The 24,609-nt window shown below is 33.9% G+C and overlaps 1 protein-coding gene across 4 annotated transcripts in view; it reads left to right on the top strand.

Annotated features, from left to right (window-relative positions):
* Positions 1-24,609, top strand: part of ROBO1 (roundabout guidance receptor 1) — a 380,310-nt gene that overhangs the window by 289,557 nt on the left and 66,144 nt on the right. For all 4 annotated transcript variants that reach the window (XM_046648052.1, XM_046648054.1, XM_046648053.1 and 1 more), the window contains exons 7-13: positions 3,251-3,259; positions 7,799-7,923; positions 10,546-10,717; positions 18,516-18,721; positions 20,231-20,312; positions 20,488-20,656; positions 20,740-20,906. In XM_046648052.1, the coding sequence (XP_046504008.1) occupies positions 3,251-3,259; positions 7,799-7,923; positions 10,546-10,717; positions 18,516-18,721; positions 20,231-20,312; positions 20,488-20,656; positions 20,740-20,906 (930 nt within the window). The remainder of the gene's footprint in view (positions 1-3,250; positions 3,260-7,798; positions 7,924-10,545; positions 10,718-18,515; positions 18,722-20,230; positions 20,313-20,487; positions 20,657-20,739; positions 20,907-24,609) is intronic.

A 24,609-nucleotide genomic window follows, 5' to 3' on the forward strand; every position in this document is an offset into this window, starting at 1 on the left:
TATAATGATTTCAAGTGATTAAATGATTTAAATTGTTTCACCCTTAGAAAATGATTGCATTATTTTTCGTTCCATAAAGGTGAACTTTACAAGAGGCCTTAAGTCTTTCTTCTCACCTGTTAGTTTTCTGTGTCCTTTAAAGACGGTAGCTAGATATTCTGAAAAGATTTTCAATACCATGAGGAATTCTTTAAAAAAAGTTTTCGTATGTAGGTATGAGGTAATGATTGTGGTGGTAAAGATTTGAGGTTAAACACTTTATGACAGTTTAAATGTAAAATCAAATACATTTTGTGTCCTGTTGCGTATAGTTTTCCCCAAACTGATTAACCAGTAGGAAAATTTGTACGGGGACTTGGCGTCAGTCAAGAGGCCTGGAAGGCAGTCTTTGGTTAGTCATCTGTGACCTTGAGAGTGTGATTTAACAATTTAGGTTCTCCGTTTTCTCAGGCAAAAAGGAGAGGGTTAGACTGATAAGTTCTAAGGTTACTTCCAGCACTAACATTTTATAGTTTTATTGTTTTATTAGACATAGAGACAGACAGGCTTTTCCTCTTAGCAAGAAAAGGGAGTTGGGTTAGAGGTGCTCCCAGCCTTTAAAGCAGAAAGAAAAGAAGTTGAGAAGAGTTATGAGAAGGGTGGGGGTGAAACTGCCCATAAACTACAAACTTTAGAGGATAATGAGTGAACAGGATCCAAATGCCTCTGCTTTTCTCTGATTCTTTCTGCACATACCTAAGTGGACATTAATGGACACTGCCTGTTGTACAGAATGTCCTTGATCTCTGCACAGAAACAAAATCCATTGACCTGACCCTGAGAGAAATATGGTGAAGGGGAAATCTGAGAAAAACTTAAAGAAATTTCTAACATTTATTCCTTAGAAGAGAAAGTTGGGGATGATAATTTCCTTCAAATAAGTAAAAGGATTTTATGTGAAGGATATTAATGGCATTTATTTGTTTACTGAAACTAGATTGAATGAAAGAAAGGTTAAATTGAGACAGGCACATTTTCATTTAGATAAGAGGAATCATTTCCTGATAATCATGGTTGTAAAAGCTAAAGGGATCATTCAAGATAGGGTCCTTTCAAAAACCTCTGATGTTTTAGAAGCTTCTATGTTAGATGTTGTTGTTAGATAACTTTTAGGGTCCTTATACATGACGAAATATTTTCCAATTATCATGTGTCATTGAAATGATATGCAGATGCATTAGCCTGAAGTTTTAAAACGCATTGGGTTTTACGTAATAAGAGATTAAACTCCTATGACTAAGTGTGGGTAAAACCTAAAAGCAAGGAAAAAATGCTTTTTTTAATTTTAAATGAGCTGCTTCCTGGTAATATTCTTATTTCTAACATGTTGGACATTTTTGAAATGTTTAAGAAATTTTAAACTACTGAAAATGTGTGACTATAAGAGATTTAGGAATCATTCCTCTAATCTCCTGACTTTACATTAGGCTTGATTTTAACTGCATCAATTTAATGAGATCAAATTTATTTTGGCAAATTACCCCAAAAGATAGTTCTACAACTTTTTTTTCCCCTCCCCAAAGCCCTAGTACATAGTTGTATATTCTAGTTGTAAGTCCTTCTAGTTCTTCCACGTGAGCCACTAACACAGCATGGCTTCTGACAGACAAGTGGTGTAGCTCTGCACCCAGGAACAGAACCCGGGCCACTGAAGCAGAGCATGCTGAACTTTAACTGGTAGGCCATCAGGGCTGGCTCAATGTTTTGTTTTTTCAAAGCAAAATTCTATTGCTACAACATAGGCTCTTTCTCTTCTAGTTTCTAAATATTTCTAAAATAAATTTCTAATAAATATTTCTAAAATGTTTCTAAAATAATTCTAAATAATATATATTCTAAATATTTCTTCCTGTCACTTGAAAGACATCATCCTTAAGGTTTCAAGAAATGTAACCAAGTCCAATCCACTGTGTTTGTGTTTTCAAATCTGGATAGCATAGCTGTTGAGGCTATGATAAACATTAAGACTAAGTAAATGAGAAAGTTTTTTTAACTTTTCTTGCCTGAGTGAATGAAAACATTATGCTTAAAATTTGTTCTTAAGGCTGAAAAATAAAGGCAAATTATTTCACTCTCTTTGAAGGGAACATGTGAGTTAAAATGTGTTTCTGAATTATGTTTAAATGTTGCATATGTGAGAACAATAGGCAAGAGAACTTTTGTCTCTTTTTAAAAAACCGTACCATTTCACAGCAGCAGTGCTGGCATAGTTCATTTATTTAAGCCACAGGAATGTGTATGAAGTCGAATTAATTTTGACTTGTTGAAAAACATGGGAATTATTTATTTGAGTAAAATGGATTGTGGGTGTCTACTGGGCTATTATGAAAAAGTTCTGCATTTGACAGTAATTACCTTTGTTTCTAAAAGAGCAAAACAGCACAAGCATTTTTCAGTATTTTAAACATGTATTACTTGAGCTTTCTATATTAAAATGCCCAATGATTCAGCATTTAAAACAGGTAATGTGATTATGACTTTATGAAATAGGGTTATAAAATTTTCTCTGTTTTTATATTTGTTCGCATTTTTCAGTGTGTCTTCTCAATTCGCAAGAATTTAAATGTAACACCTTTTAATAACCTTGCTACTTAACCTATGGGCATAATACCTGTGCTTGTTATAAATGCAAAATCTCAGGCCAAACTCCTGACCTATAGAATCATAATCTGTATTTTAACCAGATCTTAGAGTGATTTGTGTGCTTATTCAAGTGTGAGAAGCACTGGTTTAATAGAATATCATTGGCAGCATGAACCTTTTAAAAATTAATCTGATGGTGGAGATATAGGATTTAGTGCTTCTTTGTCTTTGATTAAGATTCTCAATTTCTATTCTATGTGGCATTAGCAGTTAAGATTTATCCTGTTTTTTAAAAAACCCATTACATATATAGTTATCTAACCCTGTGATCTCGTAGCAAAATGTAAAGTCATTGAAAAGCATTTTATAATTTCATAGCTATCATCCATTGTAGCTGTGCCATTTAATCATAGTAGAGATTTTAAGATTCATTTCTTTCTTAAATTATTCATGATTATAGTTAAAATGCTAACAGATATTCATTCTTGGGCAATATGAGCCATATATCCCAACGTTAATGTGTTCTTTATCTTAAAACAAAAATCATTGTTGTCAAATCTTACTACATTTTGTTTCATTTTTGTTTCTTTATTTTTATTTATTCCATGTTTTCTTTTTTTCGTTTTAGTTGGTTCTGGTAAGTTGACATTTTGTTGGCCATCTTCTAATCACCGTGTCACTGTGACTGGGACTTCTCTTCCCCTTTCCATCCATACCCTTCCATGTCCTTCAACCAATCAGCCTCCATGTTTCACTTGTCATTGGCCACAAAGACAGACTGCACAGAATAAAGTCTGCAGGAAGTATGGGTAACTGTGACAAAGAGTAAAGGTAATGGGGTTGCTAACGTTATGTCTTGTTAAATGATGTGTGATCTGCATCCTTTTATTTTCTTTCCTTAAGTGAGTGATAAAATAAGTGATGGGACTGTACCTTTGTTAAGTACCATTTCAATTTGTATCTCATAAGGTAAACAAACAAAAATAGGTGATGAGAGAACAATTTAAGATGTTTTGGTTAAAAACATGTTTACGAATTCGTGTCTATCTGAGGTTTTGTAACTACTGTTCAATAATGATCATTAAAAGTTTGTTGGTGAATAACCTTGCACTTAGGCCTGTTTGCACTCATTTTCATTTCAATTTATCAGATTCATTTCATTTTATGTAAGAAATAGCCACATGATATGTCCAAAATTTATTAAAGTTTGCTTTGATAAACCTTTGTCCTCATATAAATAGAGTCATTAGGTGTCTGAGTACTTTCATGATCAGTACATCGGAAAGGTCCATTTACTCTTTAAGGATGCTAGACTACCATTTTTGGAGAATTTTGCATGAGTATGCTAAGTGGTATGCCAGGGAATAATTTTGACCCTAAAAGAATCTTTGTAACTATTCTTTAAGTTAAAAAGTTACACAAATATTACAAATGTGTCATTTTATACTAATACAGATAGGATGGATTGTTTAATAATAGTGATGTAATGACTGGCTATTTAAAAAAAATTGCTTTCTGTATGCTACCATGCATACAAAAATATAGATGGATTAAAATTTAAACATAAAAAAGTAAAGATAAAAGTATAGGATAAAAGTGGAGATAGATATTTATATAATATAATTTATTATGTATACTATAGTCTAGCTTATATAATTTTATTGATACAACAGCAAAAATACCTAAGCAGATTAGAAAGACTTAACAAAATAGAAAAATATATCTATAACATATATGAGAAATGGATAAAATTTTAGCCTCTCAATAGTTCTTTTTTTTTTTTTTAAGATTTTATTTTTTCCTTTTTCTCCCCAAAGCCCCCCGGTACATAGTTGTATATTCTTCGTTGTGGGTCCTTCTAGTTGTGGCATGTGGGACGCTGCCTCAGCATGGTTTGATGAGCAGTGCCATGTCCGTGCCCAGGATTCGAACCAATGAAACACTGGGCCGCCGGCAGAGGAGCGCGTGAACTTAACCACTGGGCCACGGGGCCAGCCCCTCAATAGTTCTTAAAAATCAAAAAGATAAACATAGGGACACAATGTTCACAACAAATAGGATGTCAATGACAAGGTAATGTGAAATAAATGTTTAACTTTGCTAAGATAAAATTGCTAGTTAAGAGGAGATTCTATTCTGTTTGGCAAGATGTTAGTGTTCAGTGTGTGAGGTTTGGGAGAAAAGTGCCCAGTTAGTGAAAGTGTCAGTTGAAATAATCTTGAATATAATTGTGAGAAGGATGTTAATCTCTCCATTGTTTTAATAGTGAAAATTAGAAACAATCTAAATTTTAAAATAATAGATTGCTCAAATACTTTGTTAATATGTATAGCAATTATTAAAGTCATTAAAATTATATGTAGGAGAATATTTTAAAACAATGTGGTCCAGGGGCCAGTCCTGTGGCCAAGTGGTTAAGTTCTCGGGCTCTGCTGCAGCGGCCCAGTGTTTCATCGGTTCTAATCCTGGGCATGGACATGGCACCACTCATCAAGCCATGCTGAGGTGGTGTCCCACATGCCACAACTGGAAGGACCCACAACTAAGCATATACAACTATGTACTGGGGGGCCTTGAGGAGAAAAAGGAAAAAAAATAAAATCTTTCAAAGAAAAAACAAAAAAACCCAATGTGGTCCAGTTTGCATGATTGAATTATGGATAGCTTTTCCTTTTTTTTTTTGCTTGTCTAATTTTCTAAATTTTCAACACTAAACATATGTGACATTAATAACATGATTGTGTATTTTTAATATAGCAAGTTTAAATGTAGCCTTTGAAAAGTACCCCAATATTTTATCATAAACATCAAGTAGATACAAATGATGAATGGCCTTCTCAACCTAAATAGGTAGGGGACGATGATAGATTGAGAAATAGAGGCATATTTAATCCATTAACATTTTTTTTGTAGAGATATAGTGATATCTAATATTTAACATGCATGTTGAAAAGGATTTTTTTAAAGTTCTTATTTCTAAGACATATCTTGCGGCTGATGTCAATGTTGCCATTGGCTTGAGAATATGCCTGCAAAATACAGTAAATTCATTTCCAGGCAAATATCCTGTGTGGAAGGATTGCTGCAGGATAAATGTAGTTAACATAAGGGTTTGTAGCCCATGTTCCCAAATAAGTCTTTGAGGTTTGAGGAGAACTGGCATTTTATAAAAGAAACATGGATTCTGGCACATGTTATTAGACATGCTTCTGAGATTTAGGAAAGAGACCACCCGAAGGTTTTACTTGTCTAAGTGGTTTGAACATTTATATTTTCCTACTCAAATTCCCTGCATATTGGAAAATCATATTCTCCCATTCATTTAATTAATCATTTGGGTTTCTTTCATTGAAACAAACCAAATTCTCTTCTGGATTTAGTTCATTATCCAGTCAATCCTTTCGGTTTCTTTGTCTGATTTCTACATTAATTATTCCAACCGTTAAATAAGGAATCAAATGCTCCTGTATGGATGTGTATAGAGAGAAATCCCTAAACGATGAGGCACATGCCTGTTATTATACCTGGATAATGATAGTGTTTGCTAAGTTCATGAGTAAACCACTCAATTACAATCAGAGTTTAAAAAAAATTATAAGCTAGAACTTCAGTGTTACCAAATTGAACCTAAACTATATCTCCTAACTTCATATTTTCTTCCCTACAAGTTACAGGACATTTGAAGGCATTTGACCTGGTTTTTCAGGTCTCCTATAATTTTCTACTCAAATGGTATAATTTCTACTAAACCTCAATTAAAAATAAAAAGGGAGGGTAGAAGAAAGCACACTCATCTAGATGTTAGGAGATCTAATTGCTTTATTCAATTTTGCCTCTATTCAATCTTTGGCAAGTTGTTTTATATGTCCCCTTTTTAAAAAGGGATTTTATATTTCCAGTTGTGTGTATCTATATATGCAAATTTATAAATTTATATATAATATATCTTATAAATATTTTTATATATGTCTTATATGCAATCAACCAGAAAATTTTTAGCAAGAGAAAATTACCCTTTTAAATACCTTTGTTGACAAAGAAATCATATTCTTGTGAGCAGAGTGGTAGCATTTGTAGACATATTCTGAATATAATTTTTTATTCATAGTCACTTTGAGTTATCCTAAGTGACTGACATAAGTAACTAAAAGTACTTTTAAAGAAAAGGTTAGAAATAATGGAACAGTCTTTAAAAGTGGATTAGAAGAACCCTAATCCTATATAAACTGTTAAATGTCTGGCTTGAAATGTTCACTTCAATTTGAACTGAGACAAGAGAGGAGAATAATTAGGTGTTTCAGACAACTGATAAGAAATGAATTTGAAAAGTGTAAACAGTAGGTAAAAAGACTTACATTCATTGCACATTTTTTGAAGCACAAAGCACAAGCCAAAAACAAGCTTTTTTTTTTTTCCAGGAGTGACTCCATCAGCACACCTAATGTGCTCAGCTGCCGTTGCTCTCAGTGTAACTGACACAATTTTCTGACACTCTATTTACTGCAGGATGAAGTGGCCATTTAAGTCTGTATAAATCAAACAGTTTGGACAAAGCTGGCAGTATTTATAATGTCAGGATGAGCAGATGTTTCAAATTTGCCCTCATTTCCATATATATTCTGTTTGAACATGCCCTTGCCTATGTAAATGAAGGGGGCTTTCGACTCCACTATTGCGTTACATTCATTTCTATTCAAATAATTGGACTGAAGATTTTAAATGGTTGTAATTTGCATGGTAGCATTTCAGGAGCTTTTGAGTTAAATTAAAGTACTTTTAAGACCTGCGTACATCAGGGGGTCCTTGCGTGTATCCATTCATCTTTAAGCAGCTCTAAATGAGAAAAGATATATTTATTAATACAAATTTCAGGTATACTTTGAACGTAAAGGGTCAAATTGTTACTCAAGAATTCCTTTTAATATAGAGGTTAATCTTGGAAGATCGGGTAATACGAAAAACCTCTTCACAAAACAACTATCTTCCATTCTATAAATATGCACTTAACAATTTAACTTCAATCGACTTAAGGATGAGAATTGGTACATTCTGTACTATAGTAATACATAACGAGCTGTATAAAATAAAGGCAGCGCTTGTGATATCATCAGATTGTCTCCACTAGGACAATAGCTACGTTCTTTTGATCCAATGTAATTTGTTTCATCTCCTTTAGAACCTCCACATTTCGTTGTGAAACCCCGTGACCAGGTTGTTGCCTTGGGACGAACTGTAACTTTTCAGTGTGAAGCAACCGGAAATCCTCAACCAGCTATTTTTTGGAGGAGAGAGGGGAGCCAGGTACCATCTTGTTCTCAATTATTTCAATCAGCAAAGATGGGTGCCAGATATATAAGAAAAACTGACATATTCCTTAGTCATATAGCGGTAACTTTAAGAGAGCTGGGAAATCTCTGAGTGCCCACAAAATTTCCTTCATTGTTTTAATTTTCAAAGTGATTTAAAATTTTACCTTTATTTCCAATTCAGCTGTGTTAAAAAAAAACCTACTCTTTTTCTCAACATGATTCAATTAGTTATCATGTCTGTTATTCTGGTATCTGTAATTATATGTTGAAAGAGATTTATGCACATTTAAAACAGAGATGATAATTATTTAGTGTAATTTCTCTGAAAATACTAGGAATCTGAAGTGTCTTTCTCACTTCTTTATGTCTTAATTTGTATATATATGTGTGTGTATATGTGTCATATGTATACATACATATATCATGTATATATATGTATATATCAATTAAAGATTCATCAAACTATATGAAATTCTTTTTAACATAGATGTTATGTTAAATATAGTTCAGTATATTCTAATTCTTGCAAAACTATCGGGTAATCACCATTTGCTATCAAATCCTATTCTCTAAACATTTTATAAACCAGAATTTTCTATATACATTGAAACTAGAATATAGAGATTTGTGTTCTTACAAACTCTGTGTTCACTATTGGGCTTTGGTTTAATAAAAAGAAAATTTTGAGGGGCTGGCCCCATGGCCTAGTTGCACACTCCACTTTGGTGGCCCAGGTTTTCAGGTTCAGATCCCAGGCGCAGACCTAGACCACTTGTCAGCCATGCTGTGGTGGTGACCCATATATAAAGTGGAGGAAGATTGGCACAGATGTTAGCTCACAGCTAATCTTCCTCAAGAAAAAAAAAAAGAGGAAGATTGGCAACAGATATTAGGTCAGGGAAAATCTTCCTCAAGCAAAAAAAGAGGAAGATTGGCAGAGATCTTAGGTCAGAGGTAATCTTCCTTAGCACAAAATAAAAAGAAGAGGAAACTTTGAAACAATTTCACTTTAAAAATAATAAGAAACTTTAAAATAGTTTTTTAAATGTAAGTCTTTTTTTCTCATCTCTTAATGACTGGACTTCTTCTATAAAGGAAAACATTTCCCTTTATATGTTTCTGATACTTGAAAAAAATGATTGTCATTCATTTTTACTGAAGAGTTTCCTAACCTCTTTTATTTTTTCTTACATTAATCTTGGGGGTATTGTTTCGTGGTCTTACTTCTACTGTGCTCATGTAAATAACATGCAGGTAGTTTACTGACTGCACTCACTAGTCTTCTCTAGGCAATGCCATCACATTCACTTTTGTTTTCACTTGGGCAGGCAGATATTAATTTGATTATGGTATGTAGGCCATCATTTGACTTCTAGTACCTTGACTGATTCTAACATGTTCTAACACAGACTCAAAGGACTAAATCTGCTGACCACAAATTAAAAACAAGAAAAGATGAAATATTTTAGTAGAGCAGAAGAATTGGAAGTATATTAAATAAGAAAATCTGTGTGATAATAGTGGTAAATCTACTAGAAGTGCTTCTTCTCAGAGTAATATTTCAATGATCCATTTAGTTATTTAACTTATTCATTAAGTCATTTAAACTCTCTATAAAATTTTGAAATAGTTTTGACTTGGTTTGGTTTAATGATACAACTCACTTTTTACTAAAATTTTGTCGTTGAACATATGTTCACGGAATAGTAGTTAAGCCTTTATAAAATGATGTATGTTAAAAGGCAGCTAAACTTTCAAAAAAGAGTATCTTTAATTCATTAGAAGAAATATTACCCTTTATTTCATGAGAAACAATGACATGATGTGTTGTTATGCATGAAAGATACACTCTCTCCAACAAGCATATTTTGATTCATAGTGAGAAATATGTACCACAAAATAACATCACATCTTATCTTGACTTTCTATTTAAGGTAACTTTCCACAGAAATAAAACTCGATAATGAATTCTTAAGTTCAATATTTGAATTTCAAAATAATCCATAACAGATACCCTCACCATTTAACAAGAGAAACAAGAAACTGTTGACAATTTGATAGGAATGACTGTATTTTTATAATGGGTGGCTAACAGAGGTACTTGTTCTGGTGCCACAATGATATATTTGAACTTAATTTGTCAGAATGTGCTTAAATCTTAATTCTGTTTATATATTAAAAGTCTTAGTGTTTATAATTCTAATAGTCATGTATATGTGAAGCAAAGCTTTTGACTTTGTTTTGGTTAAATATGTAAAACTTTTAACTCTAATGATACCTAATATCCTTCAATATCTAATATTGTTTGAAACTGATAATTATAAAAGCACATATTAATATTTAGAATTTACTTAAATTTGCAAATGACCCTCTTTAAGGCTACACCTTTAAACCTTGTGTTTTCTATGTTTATATGTGTGTGCACATCTATATATGTAGGGTGTGATGAAAGAATATAGAGCATATTTGTTTGTATATGTATGTTTGTGTGTGTTTGTGGTGTGTGTGTGTGTATACATTTATATATTTTCATATATTTATGTATATATGCCAAAATATTAAAACCTAGCAATTAACCTATTGTTATTCTTTCTTCCCAAATTCTGGGTTCCAGAATCTGCTTTTCTCATATCAGCCACCACAGTCATCCAGCCGTTTTTCGGTCTCCCAGACTGGTGACCTCACTATTACCAATGTCCAGAGATCTGATGTCGGTTATTACATCTGCCAGACTTTAAATGTTGCCGGAAGTATCATCACGAAAGCGTATTTGGAAGTTACTGATGGTAAAGTAGAGCATTTATTTCAAAATGTCCAAATTTGGCTTAGAGTCTAAAGAGAGTACCAGGAAATGTATTTATTTTCAACTTTGTATCCTTTCTTACAGCAGTCTTGGTGTACTGTTGATAAATCCAACTCACAGTTCATGATAGCAAACAAGTTTTTCTTAATAATGTGTTTTTGTTCTATTTATCTACTCCCCTAAACATGATCCATTAATGCCAAGCATATTATGAAGACACAGTGACGGAGAAAGTCTCCAAACCATAAGATGGAGAGTAGTAATAATTTGAAAAGAAAAAAATATGTATACATATAAATATATAAAAATAATTATACACATATGTATATACCTATAAGTACGTTTAATAAATATATCATCATGCATCACTTAATGATGGTGATACATTCTGAGAAATGTGTCATTAGGCGATTTCGTCATTGCTTGAACGTCATAGAGTGTACTTGCACAAACCTATACGATATAGCCTACTACACACATAAGCTCTATGGTAATAATCTTATGGAACCACCTTTGTTTATGTGGTCCATCATTGATTGAAATGTCATTATGCAGCACATGACTGTATATACATATACATTCTTTTTTGTTGCTGTATAGTTTTCCATTGTATAAATAGCACTATTTATGTACTCTTCTATTGATGGATTGTTTTCAGTTTAGGGCTTTTATTAATAAAGCTCAATATTCCTGTACAAGTATTAGTGGGCATGTCACTCAATTATCTTGGTTTACTTTTTAGTGGATACATGTATTCATTTCTCTTTTTTTTTAATTTTCTCATATATTCCAGATACAAGTCTTTGTTAGTGATATGTATTATAAATATTTCTTCCCAGTCGTTCTCTTAATGATGACTTTCAGGCTTAAGTAACTAATTTTAATAAGGACCCATATATTATTTTTTTCTTATATGGATGGTACTTTTAGTTTCCTGTCCTACCTTCAGGCCACGAAGATATGTCTTTTTCTTTTTTTTTTTTTGAGGAAGATTAGCCCCAAACTAACTACTGCCAATCCTCCTCTTTTTGCTGAGGAAGACTGGCCCTGAGCTAACATCCGTGCCCATCTTCCTCTACTTTATATGTAGGATGCCTACCACAGCATGGCTTTTTGCCAAGCAGTGCCATGTGCACACTCAGGATCTGAACTGGCGAACCCCGGGTCGCGAAGAAACAGAACGTGCAAACTTAACCGCTGTGCAACTGGGCCAGCCCCGATCCATGTCTTTTTCTGGAAACTTTATTGTCTATACTTTTGAGATTTAAGTTTTCAATCCATCTTAAATTAATTTTTATGTATGGTGTAAAATAAAAGTCAAATTCCTTTTTGTCCCCCCTATAGATACTAATTGTTCCAGCATCAATTTGTTGAAAAGACATTCCTTTCCCTGCTGACTTGCAGTGGCATTGTAATCATAATTTGAATGAACATAAACGTGTGGGCCTACTTCTCTTCTCTCTGTTCTATTCTCTTGATCTATTTATTCCTGTATTTATGGTCTTAAATATTGTAGCTTCATAGTAAATCTTACAAACTGGTAGTGTATGTCTCCAACTTTACTTTTCTTGTTTTTGATTGGCTATTAGAGGTCTTCTGCATTTTCTTATAAATTTTAAAATCAACTTGTCAATTTCCATACACATGCACACACACACACACACACACACACATCCTAAACAAAGAAAACAATCTGAGTTTTTAATTTTTATTCCACTTAAATTATTGAGCAATTAAAGACAAGCTAATATCTTAATAATCTGAGTCTTCCAATTTAGGGAAATGGTTTATATTCCATATATCTCTCTCAATTTATTTAGATTTTAAATCCTCTCAACAATGTTTTATTGTTTTCAGGGTAAAGGTCTTGCACATATTTTGACAGATTTATATCTACAATATTTTATGGCTTTCTATGTGACTGCATATCTATATATTTACATTTCATTATTGTATTACTTAAGGCAAGATGTACAATTGACCTTTGCATATTAACCCCGTATCTAGCAACTTTGCTGAATCCACTCATTATTTCCAACAGTTCGTAGATTATTTTGAAATGTCTGTGAGCAAAATTTGTCAACTGCAAATAAAACCAGTTTTACTTCTTTCCAATATTTATACCTTTTAATTTTTTTTACTTGTCCTGCATTGTCTGTGATCTTCAATATGAGTAGAATAGTGGACATATTTTCTTGATTCAAACTTCAGGGGATAAACATTTAGTATTTCATCAGTAAGTGTAGTGTTGGCTAGGATTTTATGCATACCCTTTTGAAATTCAAAAAAATTCCGGAGGAATTTTTTAATATGTCAGTTTTATTATTTTCTAGTGCTCTCAGGATAAACTTTATATTCTTTAATGTGGCTTATAATTTGTGATCTGACCTCTGCAGGCTCTGCTCTGAATACTGTATTGCTCACATGCCCTAATTTTACTGTGTTTGCTATGCTTTTCTTTGAAGACTTCTGCACATGCTGTTTCTACTGACTTGAAATTTCACTTCCTTCAAGAAGCATTTCCTAACTGCTCAAGTATGGCTACTCCGCCCCTACCCCTGCCATGTACAGACATACCCCATTTTGTTGTACTTCACTTTATTGTGCTCTGCAGATATTGCATTTTTTACAGGACCTTCCACCAGCAAAAAGATTATGACTTGCTGAAGATTCAGATGATGGTTAGCATATTTTAGCAGTATTTTTTAATTATGTACAGTTTTTTAGACATAATGCTATTATACATGTAATAGTCTACGGTTTGGCTTAAACATAACTTTTATATGCACTGGGAAACAAAAAAATTTGTGTGACTCACTTTTTTGTGATATTGGTGGTCTGTAACTGGACCCACGATATCTCTGAGGTATGCCTGTATACACATATTGCATCCTATTCTTTCCTATCTTCTCTCTTTATTTTCATGTATTCTTTATTAGACACCAAGTTCCATAAGAGCAGGGTCATGTCTCTCCAATTAAGTTAAATATGTAGCTATTAACCACCAAAGTCTGACACGTGGTAGATGCTCAATAGATATTCTTTGAATGAGTGGATGAAACAAAGAAGGAAGGAATGAGCAGCTGGCTCTTGGTTAAGTCAAAATTCAAAATTAGGACTGTCTCATTCAAAAGTCTAAACTCTTACCCATGTCTATGATACATATTATGTATGTACTGGCTCCAATAAGTTAGAATGACCTAAAAAGTTTTTATAATTTCTTAATACCTTACAGCTTATTAAATGATGGTTGTGAAGACCATGTAATGAATTTGATAGTGATCAATATAATCAATAGAAAAAGTAGAACATAAACTTGTACATACATTTATAATTGCAACTTTATAAAGCAACTTGTGTATATGCAAGTATATATATATATACAACTTGTATATACAGGTGAACATGAAAAAAGGCCAAAGAAAACTATGGTAAGATGTTTTCAAGTGTCTCATCATTCTCTTAATTAATAGTTGAAAGCATCTATGTGCCATCTGACATGGCATTATCATGTATTGCTGTATCTGTGAGAATTTATTAGGCACAGCAACTTTTGCTAAACTAAAACAAAAACCCTAAATTTGTGAATTTGTGTTTCATCCCTAGTAGCCAATTCCCACCTAACACTAAATGTCCTGTTCTATCTTACAACCTCTGGGGAGATGGAAGATGATTTTGTACTTGCTGTAGTGGTACTGTATTTTTAGTTTTGTTTCCTTTATTCTGGAGTTCATTGATATTGTACAAGCAACTTACAACTCTGGACTCATTCTTCATAGGTAAACTGTAATTTTTGTCAGTGCTGGCACTGTCAGTATTTATATATTGCCAAGTCAAGTCATGAGGATAGCTAGTAGGCAGAGTACTTTCTGGATGCTATTTGACTTTAGCTTCTTGACCTTCTTTATTGTTTACAAACAGAATAAAGGCAAAATCAGAATAAAGCATGAGGCACAGAAGACGGTGGAATAGCATCTGTCTTGGAAATGTTGCTTCTATGTAGCTGTGGCTACTCCAAATAGCATTTGATTCAGAAACATAGAAATTCATACCACCTATTTAATTGAATATGTTTCTTCTCTTTATTACTATAATGTAAGGAAAAAGTAGTTAATGATTATTAAATTATGTATAAAATTTTACATCACTTGCATTCCTCTCTCAAAAGTTATTGATAGACAGGGGAAAGAGTGTTAAGTTTTATTCAGAAAAGATAGATTTGCCAGTTATTAGCTCTTTGGTTTGGCCAAGTCACTCGAGCTTTCAAAGTTTCAGTTCCCTGATTCCTAAAATGGGATAATAATATTTTACAGCCTAACTCATTGGTTTGCGTGATATGATGCTTGAGAACTGATGGCAGTTGTAATGTATAACTCTGATGTTTCTTGGTGTACAAATGTGAATTTTCCATATTTAAACCAGTGTGTGTATGTTATTTTGTATCCTTTATCACTTAAAATTATTTTATAAATATATTTATGTGTATTAAAATAGTATTCATAATCATTATATTTGAGTGACAAAATATTACTTCTGATGATATACACTCATTTTTTAGGATCCTTACATGTGTCCTTGAACATGGAGAAAGATAGGTAAACTTTTATAGACCCTGCTGTGACAGAGTTACACCACCTGGTACACTGCTTATCCCAGTACTACTACCACGGCTATTGCCACTATATTGATACTTATTAATAATCAGTTACAGTAATTCAATGCTTCCTTTGTGCCAGGCACTATGCAAAGAACTTTTCACATATCAACAGTTTCAAATCTGGCAACATCTCATTTTACAGATGAGGAAATAGAGGCAGAGAATGGTGAAAGGTATGCACAAATCGTACCGATAATAAGTAGCAGAAGTGATTTTGAAAACACAAGTCTGCACTGTCCAATATGATAGCCACTTGCCACATGAGGCTATTTAAAGGAGAATTTAAATTACTTAATATTAAATAAAATTACATATCCAGTTCCTTGATCACACTAGCCACACTCAGATGCTCAGTGGCCACTGGGAGCTATTGGGTTCTGTGTTGGATGATGCAGATAAAGAACTTTTTTTTTTTTTTTTTGGTGAGGAAGATTGTCCCTGAGCTAACATCCATCCCAATAGTCCTCTATTTTGTGTGTGGGATGCCACCACAGCATGGCTTGATGAGCAGTGTGTAGGTTTGCACCAGGGATCTGAACCTGCGAGCCCAGGACCACTAAAGTGGAGTACGTGACCTTAACTACTACCCCACAGGGCTGGCCCCAAGGGAACATGTTTCATTTTATAGCGCTACATCTTTCTGGCTCCAAAGTCCATGCACTTACTCACTTTGTTAAACTGTATTTCTGTTTCTAATACTTTCTATTTTTTTACCTGATAATTCATTCTAATAATTTCAGTGTAAAATATTGGACCCTTAATTTGAGATCTGTCTCATAAGTCCTAACTTTAGGTTTGACTCATAAATGTACTACACTCTTTAGTTTGTGTAAATTTGCGCATTTCACCAGTATTTTGTTCTAATCCATGATAACACCAAATGTTTCATTTTGTTTACCTAAAAATGTGAAATTGCTTTAATGAACTCTTTCAGCACTCATTTACATATTCGTCTTTTACATAAAAGGATAAGTGATGAGACCACAATTCATATATATGTCTAGCTATTTGCAATTAGCACTTTCATATCTATTATATCATTTAAATCTTCATAGCAATCCCTTAAGCTGTTTAGAACAAATATTCTTATCCTCATTTTACAGATAAAAAAACTGAGGCTTAGAGAATTTAAGGAATTTGCCCAAAGACACGTGACAGATGGTGGAGCTGATAATCGACCCTACTCCTGTTTGTTTGCTTCACTTTTGTAAACTACCCTGTGTAAAATGGGAAGAAATAAATGAAAGAGAAACAGCATCATTAAACTGGATTGGAATGGGATAAGGGGGTGTGGAGGATGCTAAGTGTGATACAAATATCAAAAAACCTGTAAAGATATAGAAAATTGAATAAATCCCCAGATACTGGATTGTGTCTAAATATAACAAGACTACCAATTATAAACCACTCCATTAGTGGACTTAATTATAATCATTGTAGAGAAGTGCTCTGTTACTTATTCAGTTAATGTCTGGAAATAAATATTCATTCATTCCTATAATCAAGGGAGCACAAGTGGTACAGTCTTATAAAACCCCAATGCAATAATACACTTGTATTCTTTTTTTTATACTTATCAGGAGAGGCCTCTAATTTGATTTTAGCCAGTCTCAATAGATAATGTAGAAAAGATTAAATAATTCTAAGCAAAGGAATTATTGCCTTACATTTTTCATCCATGGAGTGTCTGAAACACTCCTGCCAAGTTTCAAACTGCAGTCTTCTACTGTGCCCCCCTGGCATTAGCTGATTTCACACTAGTAACCAAGGATGGAAGAGAATTGGAAGGGTAGGTTGAAAATGAACAGTCGCTGATTTCACTCTCTTGCTTTCTTATTTCTCTTAGATTGAATGCACACAACTAACATTTATTGCATGATAAATTAGGAACAAATTGAAAAGTGACTCCAGCTTGTGAAAATCTTTGGTGCATAACAGTTTGAACATGACACATCCAGCTTTCCAAATTGTTGCTTCCAAAGTTTAGTTACTCTGGCAACCACTTTCCTTTCATCAGGCAAATTGTTATAATTGTCTTTTGTATATTTGTGACTCAAAAATTTTTTAATTAATATCCAGAATTTTAAAGCTTAATAGTGAAAAAAAATTTCTGAAACTTAATTTTTAATTTTTACTTATTTATAAAACCATTTATGGATTTTCACCTAAATTTCCTAGGTCAGGGGATGAGAACATCTCTCTAATTCAGGATTTATTCCAGTTCTACTACAGTTTTAGATTTTTCCTTAAAATAATTGTTTTATCTTAGATTAAGTGTTTCAGTTTCAGATTTTTCATGTAATAATAATTTTATCTATATATTATAAAAATGCCTCCTATTGTTACCTTCCATAATACATGAAAACCATTAAGCAACATAATTAGCAAAAGTGTTTTCCCATTCCTGTAATTACAATATGGAAATATGATATTTACCAAGTTAGGACATCAGCTTGAGTTTTGATTTGCCTACCAACAATGTATTTGGGAAGTTTTCCAGTTTCTCTGAATTCATTAGGGTTGGGAAATTTTTACCCACATATTCTTTTAATTGAAAGAATTCCAAGGTAAGAAGAGCTCAATTATATTGATTTGTAAATTATAAAAGTTCAAAGTAACTTTTTGAATCCAAAATTGTTAAATATGCTGGAATAGTACCATCATTTTTTCTGTTGGATATAAAACTGTTATCAAATATCAAGTTGGCTTCGGTTCATTTATGAAAATTCATCTCATACATTTCCTTAGGGTAAATGAGTTTTTTTGTTGTTGTGTTTTGTTTTCACATATTTTAAAGTTTAAAAAGTATAGCTTTCCATTTCTTACCGCTGTACTCTACTTCACCATCCACAATCCTTAGTTAGGCCCTGAACCCTTAAGTTCAATGCATCGCTTGACAATGCAGCGAGCTCAGTCAGTGGTCATTTGAAAGGAGTACATTGCATATCATTTTAATATTCTGAATCAGTGCGTCATATAAATGCATTCTGAATAATGCATGTCTCCTACTTTAATTACTTGTTTAATTAGTTTGTTTCAAAGCCTAGAGCAACTGATGTTGCTTGGATGATTAGAAAATTGCTTCCAGTTGCAGAAATCTATTTCCTGTTGTTTCTTTTGGCAGTGATCGCAGACCGGCCTCCCCCAGTCATTCGACAAGGTCCCGTGAATCAGACTGTAGCAGTGGATGGTACGTTAGTGCTCAGCTGTGTGGCCACAGGCAGTCCAGTGCCCACGATCCTGTGGAGAAAGGATGGGGTCCTTGTTTCAACCCAAGACTCTCGAATCAAGCAGCTGGAGAACGGAGTGCTGCAGATCCGATACGCTAAGGTAACTTGAAATGACACCCTGGGTTTCCCATTTTGTTCCACTTTGTTTTTGCCTCCGGCAACTAGTGTTGAAGTCTCAAATTTTAGAATCAATGAAATGCTAAATAACAGTATTAATATATTTTTAATTTGAAGCTTTATTCTTTTAGATATTCCACTGTGTATATTTAAGATGATTTGACTCATAATTTAGCCCATGGCAAGTAATTTAAGGTTTCATATGGAAGAGACAAAAAAATTTGAGACCTCTTGAGGAAATTAGATGGGGTTTTGTGGGAAACAAAGTACCTTCCAGAGTGGTTTGATGCAATCATTATATAAAGAATTTTCAAAGATATGTTCCAGTACCATTATATGTGCAATATACTTGATCAGTTCCTCTATTGTGAATATTTGGTTCAGCATTTTGCAATTACAGAATACAATATGTGCAAACAAAAACTATAAAGCAATGTACACACTGAGCATACATTTCAAACCAGAATGTTAAATGGTGAAAAGCCCCCAGGTCTGTGGGAACGATTTGGGATTTACCTTCCCAGGGCGTCTCATCCCATACCTGTTCTTTCAGGACTGTGTTGTTTTGTTTTGATTTTTCTTTTTCTTTTTAGGTCAAGGTCAGACAAGCTCATGAGGCCTGTGAAAGAACAGCCTCGACAGCAATACACATACATTTCAGTTGCGTTATTACTTATTGTGGGTGGCTTCTTCAGAGTTTTGGATCAGCCTAACAGTTCATTTCATGTGCCACAAAAGTCAATATGTTGTATGTCTCTGTGACAACTATTGTGACTTTGTTATTGCAATTGGCAGAGCAAGATGATAACGTTCAAATGTCGCTTGAAGATAGAGTTTTTACCTTCAGCAGAGGTGTATGGGTTCCTTATGCTGCTGTTGATTCTGAAGTTGAACATGTGACCTGTGTGTGTGTTCAGGCATTCAGTCTTTAGAGGGAGAGAGAGCATTCATTCCAGCTAGGGTTTGGCTTTATACTTACTAAGCTGCCTTAAGTTACGGGTTTAAAAAACGTGGGAAGGAAGAGTGAATAAAAAGAAATTATTTTGTGTCTGTCTTTTTTCTATAAATATGTTTGTATCAGGTATCCATATAGTTGCAATTCTGATAGAAGATGAAATAGCAAGAATAGTTACAGGCTCAACTTTATCAGCTTTATTATGTGACTTATTAAATATAAGGATATCATTTAGCAATAAAGATTAACCCTGAGAATTGTTTATTGTCCCTGACACTGAAAACAATGTGTTAATTCAGTTAAATATTATATTTTTATTATATAATTAGAATAACAATAGAAAACAATTTTTCTCTCTTCATGCAATATTTTCTTTCACATTCAATAAAAAATATATTCAGTTAAGAGGAAGTTTCTGGTTAGCAAATTTTAATGCATTAATCCATATTCATGGGCCATATATAAACCTATTATTGCTTTTCTAGCCCAGTGAACTCTTGATTGTTCCAAATATTTATTTCCCCTCTGTCTTCTCAGCTGGGTGACACTGGTCGGTACACCTGCATTGCATCAACCCCCAGTGGTGAAGCAACATGGAGTGCTTACATTGAAGTCCAAGGTAAATTAGATAGCATGTTTACCTTAAAATAAAGCTTCAAATGCCGTTGTTTACTTACTGGTAAAGAGATGAAGTAGATGTCCTGATGCCTGAGTAGGTGTGTGGATATGCTATCTACATTTATGTGCTTATCGGTACACGTGTAAACATCTTTCATGTTTTTCTCCTTTGTTAGAATTTGGAGTTCCAGTTCAGCCTCCAAGACCCACCGACCCTAATTTAATCCCTAGTGCCCCCTCAAAACCTGAAGTTACAGATGTCAGCAGAAATACAGTAACATTGTCATGGCAACCAAATTTGAATTCAGGTGCAACTCCAACATCTTATATTATAGAGGCCTTCAGGTAAAATGAAGATGTTTTGTAATTGTTTCTTTTTTTGATTTACCATTAAATATACGTGTTCTAACTTGTGTGTCTTTCCTTAGCCATGCATCTGGTAGCAGCTGGCAGACCGTAGCAGAGAATGTGAAAACAGAAACATTTGCCATTAAAGGACTCAAACCTAATGCAATTTACCTTTTCCTTGTGAGGGCAGCTAATGCATACGGAATTAGTGATCCAAGCCAGATATCAGATCCAGTGAAAACACAAGGTAAATATTGATTTACTCAACCTTGTGACACCTACTTATTCTTAGATGTAATTTTACAGGTAAATCATTTGAACTACATGCTAGGATTGTGTATGTAACAGATCTGTTGTCCAAGTTGCTCAATTTTTAATGCACAAACATCATGTCTGCAAACTTTATTACTCTCTGCACTAAGCACTCCAAGATAAGATTAGTAACAAAGAAAAATGTTTCTTGTTTTATAAAATCACAAATCCAATGAGACAAAAATATTATGTGAATATTTTTGTATTATATTTAATTTCTTGATTTTTAAATATGGTTCCATGTAGGTGTAAAATCTTAATCACATAATAACCATATTTAAAATTGAGTAGATTTTATTTGTATTGACATCAGTGCTCATGAACTTCTGGATGAGTTTTGAAAATTACAACCCTAGTCAAGTAATACTCTCTGGAAATCATGCAAATGTAAGAGAGATTTGGAAGATAAACTTGAACTTGTTCTTATCTCTCTGTCCAGTCAACCTCCTACAAAGCATGGAAAAAAATATTTTAGGTCTCTATCACATTAGCCTGTCTTTCATTGTTGAATATGTGAGGCATGATATATTAAACTTTAAAATGGGAATCATTTTGGTCAAAGCTGGGTTAAAGAAACAGATAAAAAGAAAAATGAACATGTTGAAGCTGTTTCTAAAAATCTTTGAAATTGGAAATTTATTTACTTGGGCCATATTCTGGATACACTGCTTTTTATTGTCTTTTGTGAATAAAAATTATTTTTAGCTTTCAACATATAGATTATTATCTCTCCTATCCACCCTCTTGCTCCTCCTTTTATTTTAATGCTTAAATAGGAATAAAATTTATATATTGAAAAGAAAAAAAGATGAATTTGGATCAACCTTTACCTTTTTTTATGAACATACTGTCATTGCAATTAAAATATACTAGTGAAGAAAGATAGTGCTAGATGGTAGTGATTAGAAATATAAAATTCTTTTTTCAACGTACAGAGGAATCATAATGCCCCTATCTTGATTGTATGTTTCCAAAGGAAAAATTGGAACTTAGTTACAGTGATAGAAACAAGTTGGGCACAAAATGATTGAAAGACAAACTATTTTTTCCTGGTTTTGGAGAGGGTCAACCAGCCATGTTGAATGTTTTGTCTCTCCAGTGAGTGTATAAACAATCTTTTTGGAAAGAACTTTTGTTTCAGAATTCCCAGAGAAAGCAAACCCAGTTGTAGAACATGCCCACGACTGTCTCTTGTTGTGTGAATTCCACACCCCCAAATGCCTATATTTGCTACTATGAGTCACCTCTCCAGGAGCTCAAACAGTCTCGGAGCCTGCCTTAAGGCGGTGTGAGGTTTTCAATATTAGATAATGTGTTTGTAAAGAATGCAGAAACTGTGGCAGCTGTAAAGTGAATTTACACTTGGTCTCTACCTAGTAAAGTGAAAGCTTGTGACTGACTGCTGTTCCGTCATATGAATCATATGATTGCTTTTCTAATATGTGCCCTCATTTGTAAGTGAGGGGGTCATTAACATTTGTCTCAGAATCAATTTAAATCTTTTCAAATTTTAATCAACTCACCTTTGAACATGAATAGCTAATGGATGAACCCACATCAGCTGGAAGACTGGAAATACAGTGAAACAGGCATACAATTTTGAAATCAAAAAAATTTTAATTGTGGCTTCTCAACCTACTAGCTATGTGGCCCTGAGCAAGTTAGTTAGTCCTGAGCTTCAGTTTCCTCACCTATAAAATGGAGCTAAAAATATCTATTCCACATGATTGGACAAGGATTGAATTAACTAATCAGTTCATGAAAATGCAAGACTCAGATTCCTTTTCTGTTTTATGCCGTAAGACTTTGTTATCAGACTCATATTTGTTTTACTATTTGGACTAAAAGTAAAGGAAGTTTCTAAAATTTGCAGATATCATAAAACTGAGAAAGACAGCTAGTATGCTGAGTGAGAGAATCAGAAATAATATGTCTCGACTGGAATGATGGGCCTGCAGTAACAAGATTAAAATTAATGCAGCAAATTTGAAAGTCTGGTACTTGAACTTAAGTTTTAAAAATTAGCTGTAGAAGGATAGACTGATAACAGGATTAAAGGGAGTCCATGTGAGTGTGGGTCAGGGCGTGCAAGGGGCAGGCAGACTTCTGTGTTTGAGGTCAATTAAGACACCTATCTGAGCCAACTGAGTGATGTAGTTGCCAAGAGAACAAATGTCATCTTAGCTGGCGTTGGCAGAATTATGTTTGGATCAAGTAATCTCCTCCCTTTACTCTGAACTGGTCAGATCGTGAATGCGGTAAAGTGTTCTCTTTGCGCACTCTATTTTTAGGTAGACTTTTAAGACTTTTAAGAAGAGGACAATGAGGATAATTGGGGGAGCTGCAATGAAGGCTGAAAATCACATCACTGGAGAAGGAATCCAAGGATCTTGGAATGTTTAACCCCCAAAATAATAAAGTTAGAATAGGCATGACATTGTTCTCTTTAAAATTTTAAGAGATTATCATGTGAAAAATGTATACTTATTCTAACTCCAGGCAACAAAATAAGACCAATGAGTGGAAGTAATGTTGAGGCAGATTTCATTGTCTAGTTCTTGTACCGCTTTTGAGACACTGTGAAGCCCAGCTGAAGGTCAGGCTAAAATTGACTATAGCGGGAACCTGGGGACAAACCTGGAAAAAATCCAGTTGGAGAGTACAGAAGGTGTAAGCCATAAGGGGAAGAGGCAGAGGTGGAGGAAATTCAGGAAAGACTTGAGGGAAATTGATGCATAAGGGAGCAGGCGTAATTTCTATAAGCATTTCTGTAACATGGCTGCAAAGAAGTCTTCCTCAAGTGGAGATTCCTGTGAGTGAACTGGGTCAAAGTTAAAGTTGCACGGACACGGGGCACAGTATCCAGTTCAGGAGGCAGCTAGACCTATGTCACAGTTGGAGTTGGAGCCTTGTCACAGGATAATCAAAATGTATTTTCCCAAAGACAGGATTTGATAATGCAAGGAAGGTGAGATGAGTAGCTGGCAAGTAGAGTTGGTGGTGGTCATTGCTGGGATGGTGGTGGTGGTTGGTACTGTTACTACTGTTTCTCATCCACATGTCCTATCCATGCAGCATTCTTGAGCCTTATCCTTTAAAGAATATGTACATAGAAATTGTATGGTATAGATAATAAGAGATTTGTTCTTGTAAATAACGAAGTGAGATCTGAGTAATCTCCCTCGAGATTGCGTATAGGGAATCCCAATAGTGGGGGAGCAACTGGATGGAATCATATCTGAGGTCTCCTCTAAGTTTAAGTGTAAATGTTGGGAAGGACCTTTTACATTATAATGCATTTCTTTCCGGAGGAGGCTGAGAACAAAAACAATAAAGGGACTGATCCATAAACTTCTCAATGTTACATTATTAGACATTACTTTCCATTTTTCTCTCTGATGGGAAATTTCCTGAAATAATATTCTAGACTTCCATTGCCAAAATGTTACACTAGGCAAGGGAGTCTAGTAATTTTTCTAAAGAGACTAACTGGCAAGTTTACCTCAAACCAGAGAAATTAGAGATTGCGATGCAAATCATAGTAGTTATCTTTTAAAATGGTTATTTATGTGTTTGAAGATACTTCCTAAAAGGCAGAAAATTCCCTGAGGATGGAAGCTTACATATTAGAGAATATG

This window comes from Equus quagga, chromosome 21 (genome assembly GCF_021613505.1).
Source record: "Equus quagga isolate Etosha38 chromosome 21, UCLA_HA_Equagga_1.0, whole genome shotgun sequence".
NCBI lineage: Eukaryota > Metazoa > Chordata > Mammalia > Perissodactyla > Equidae > Equus > Equus quagga.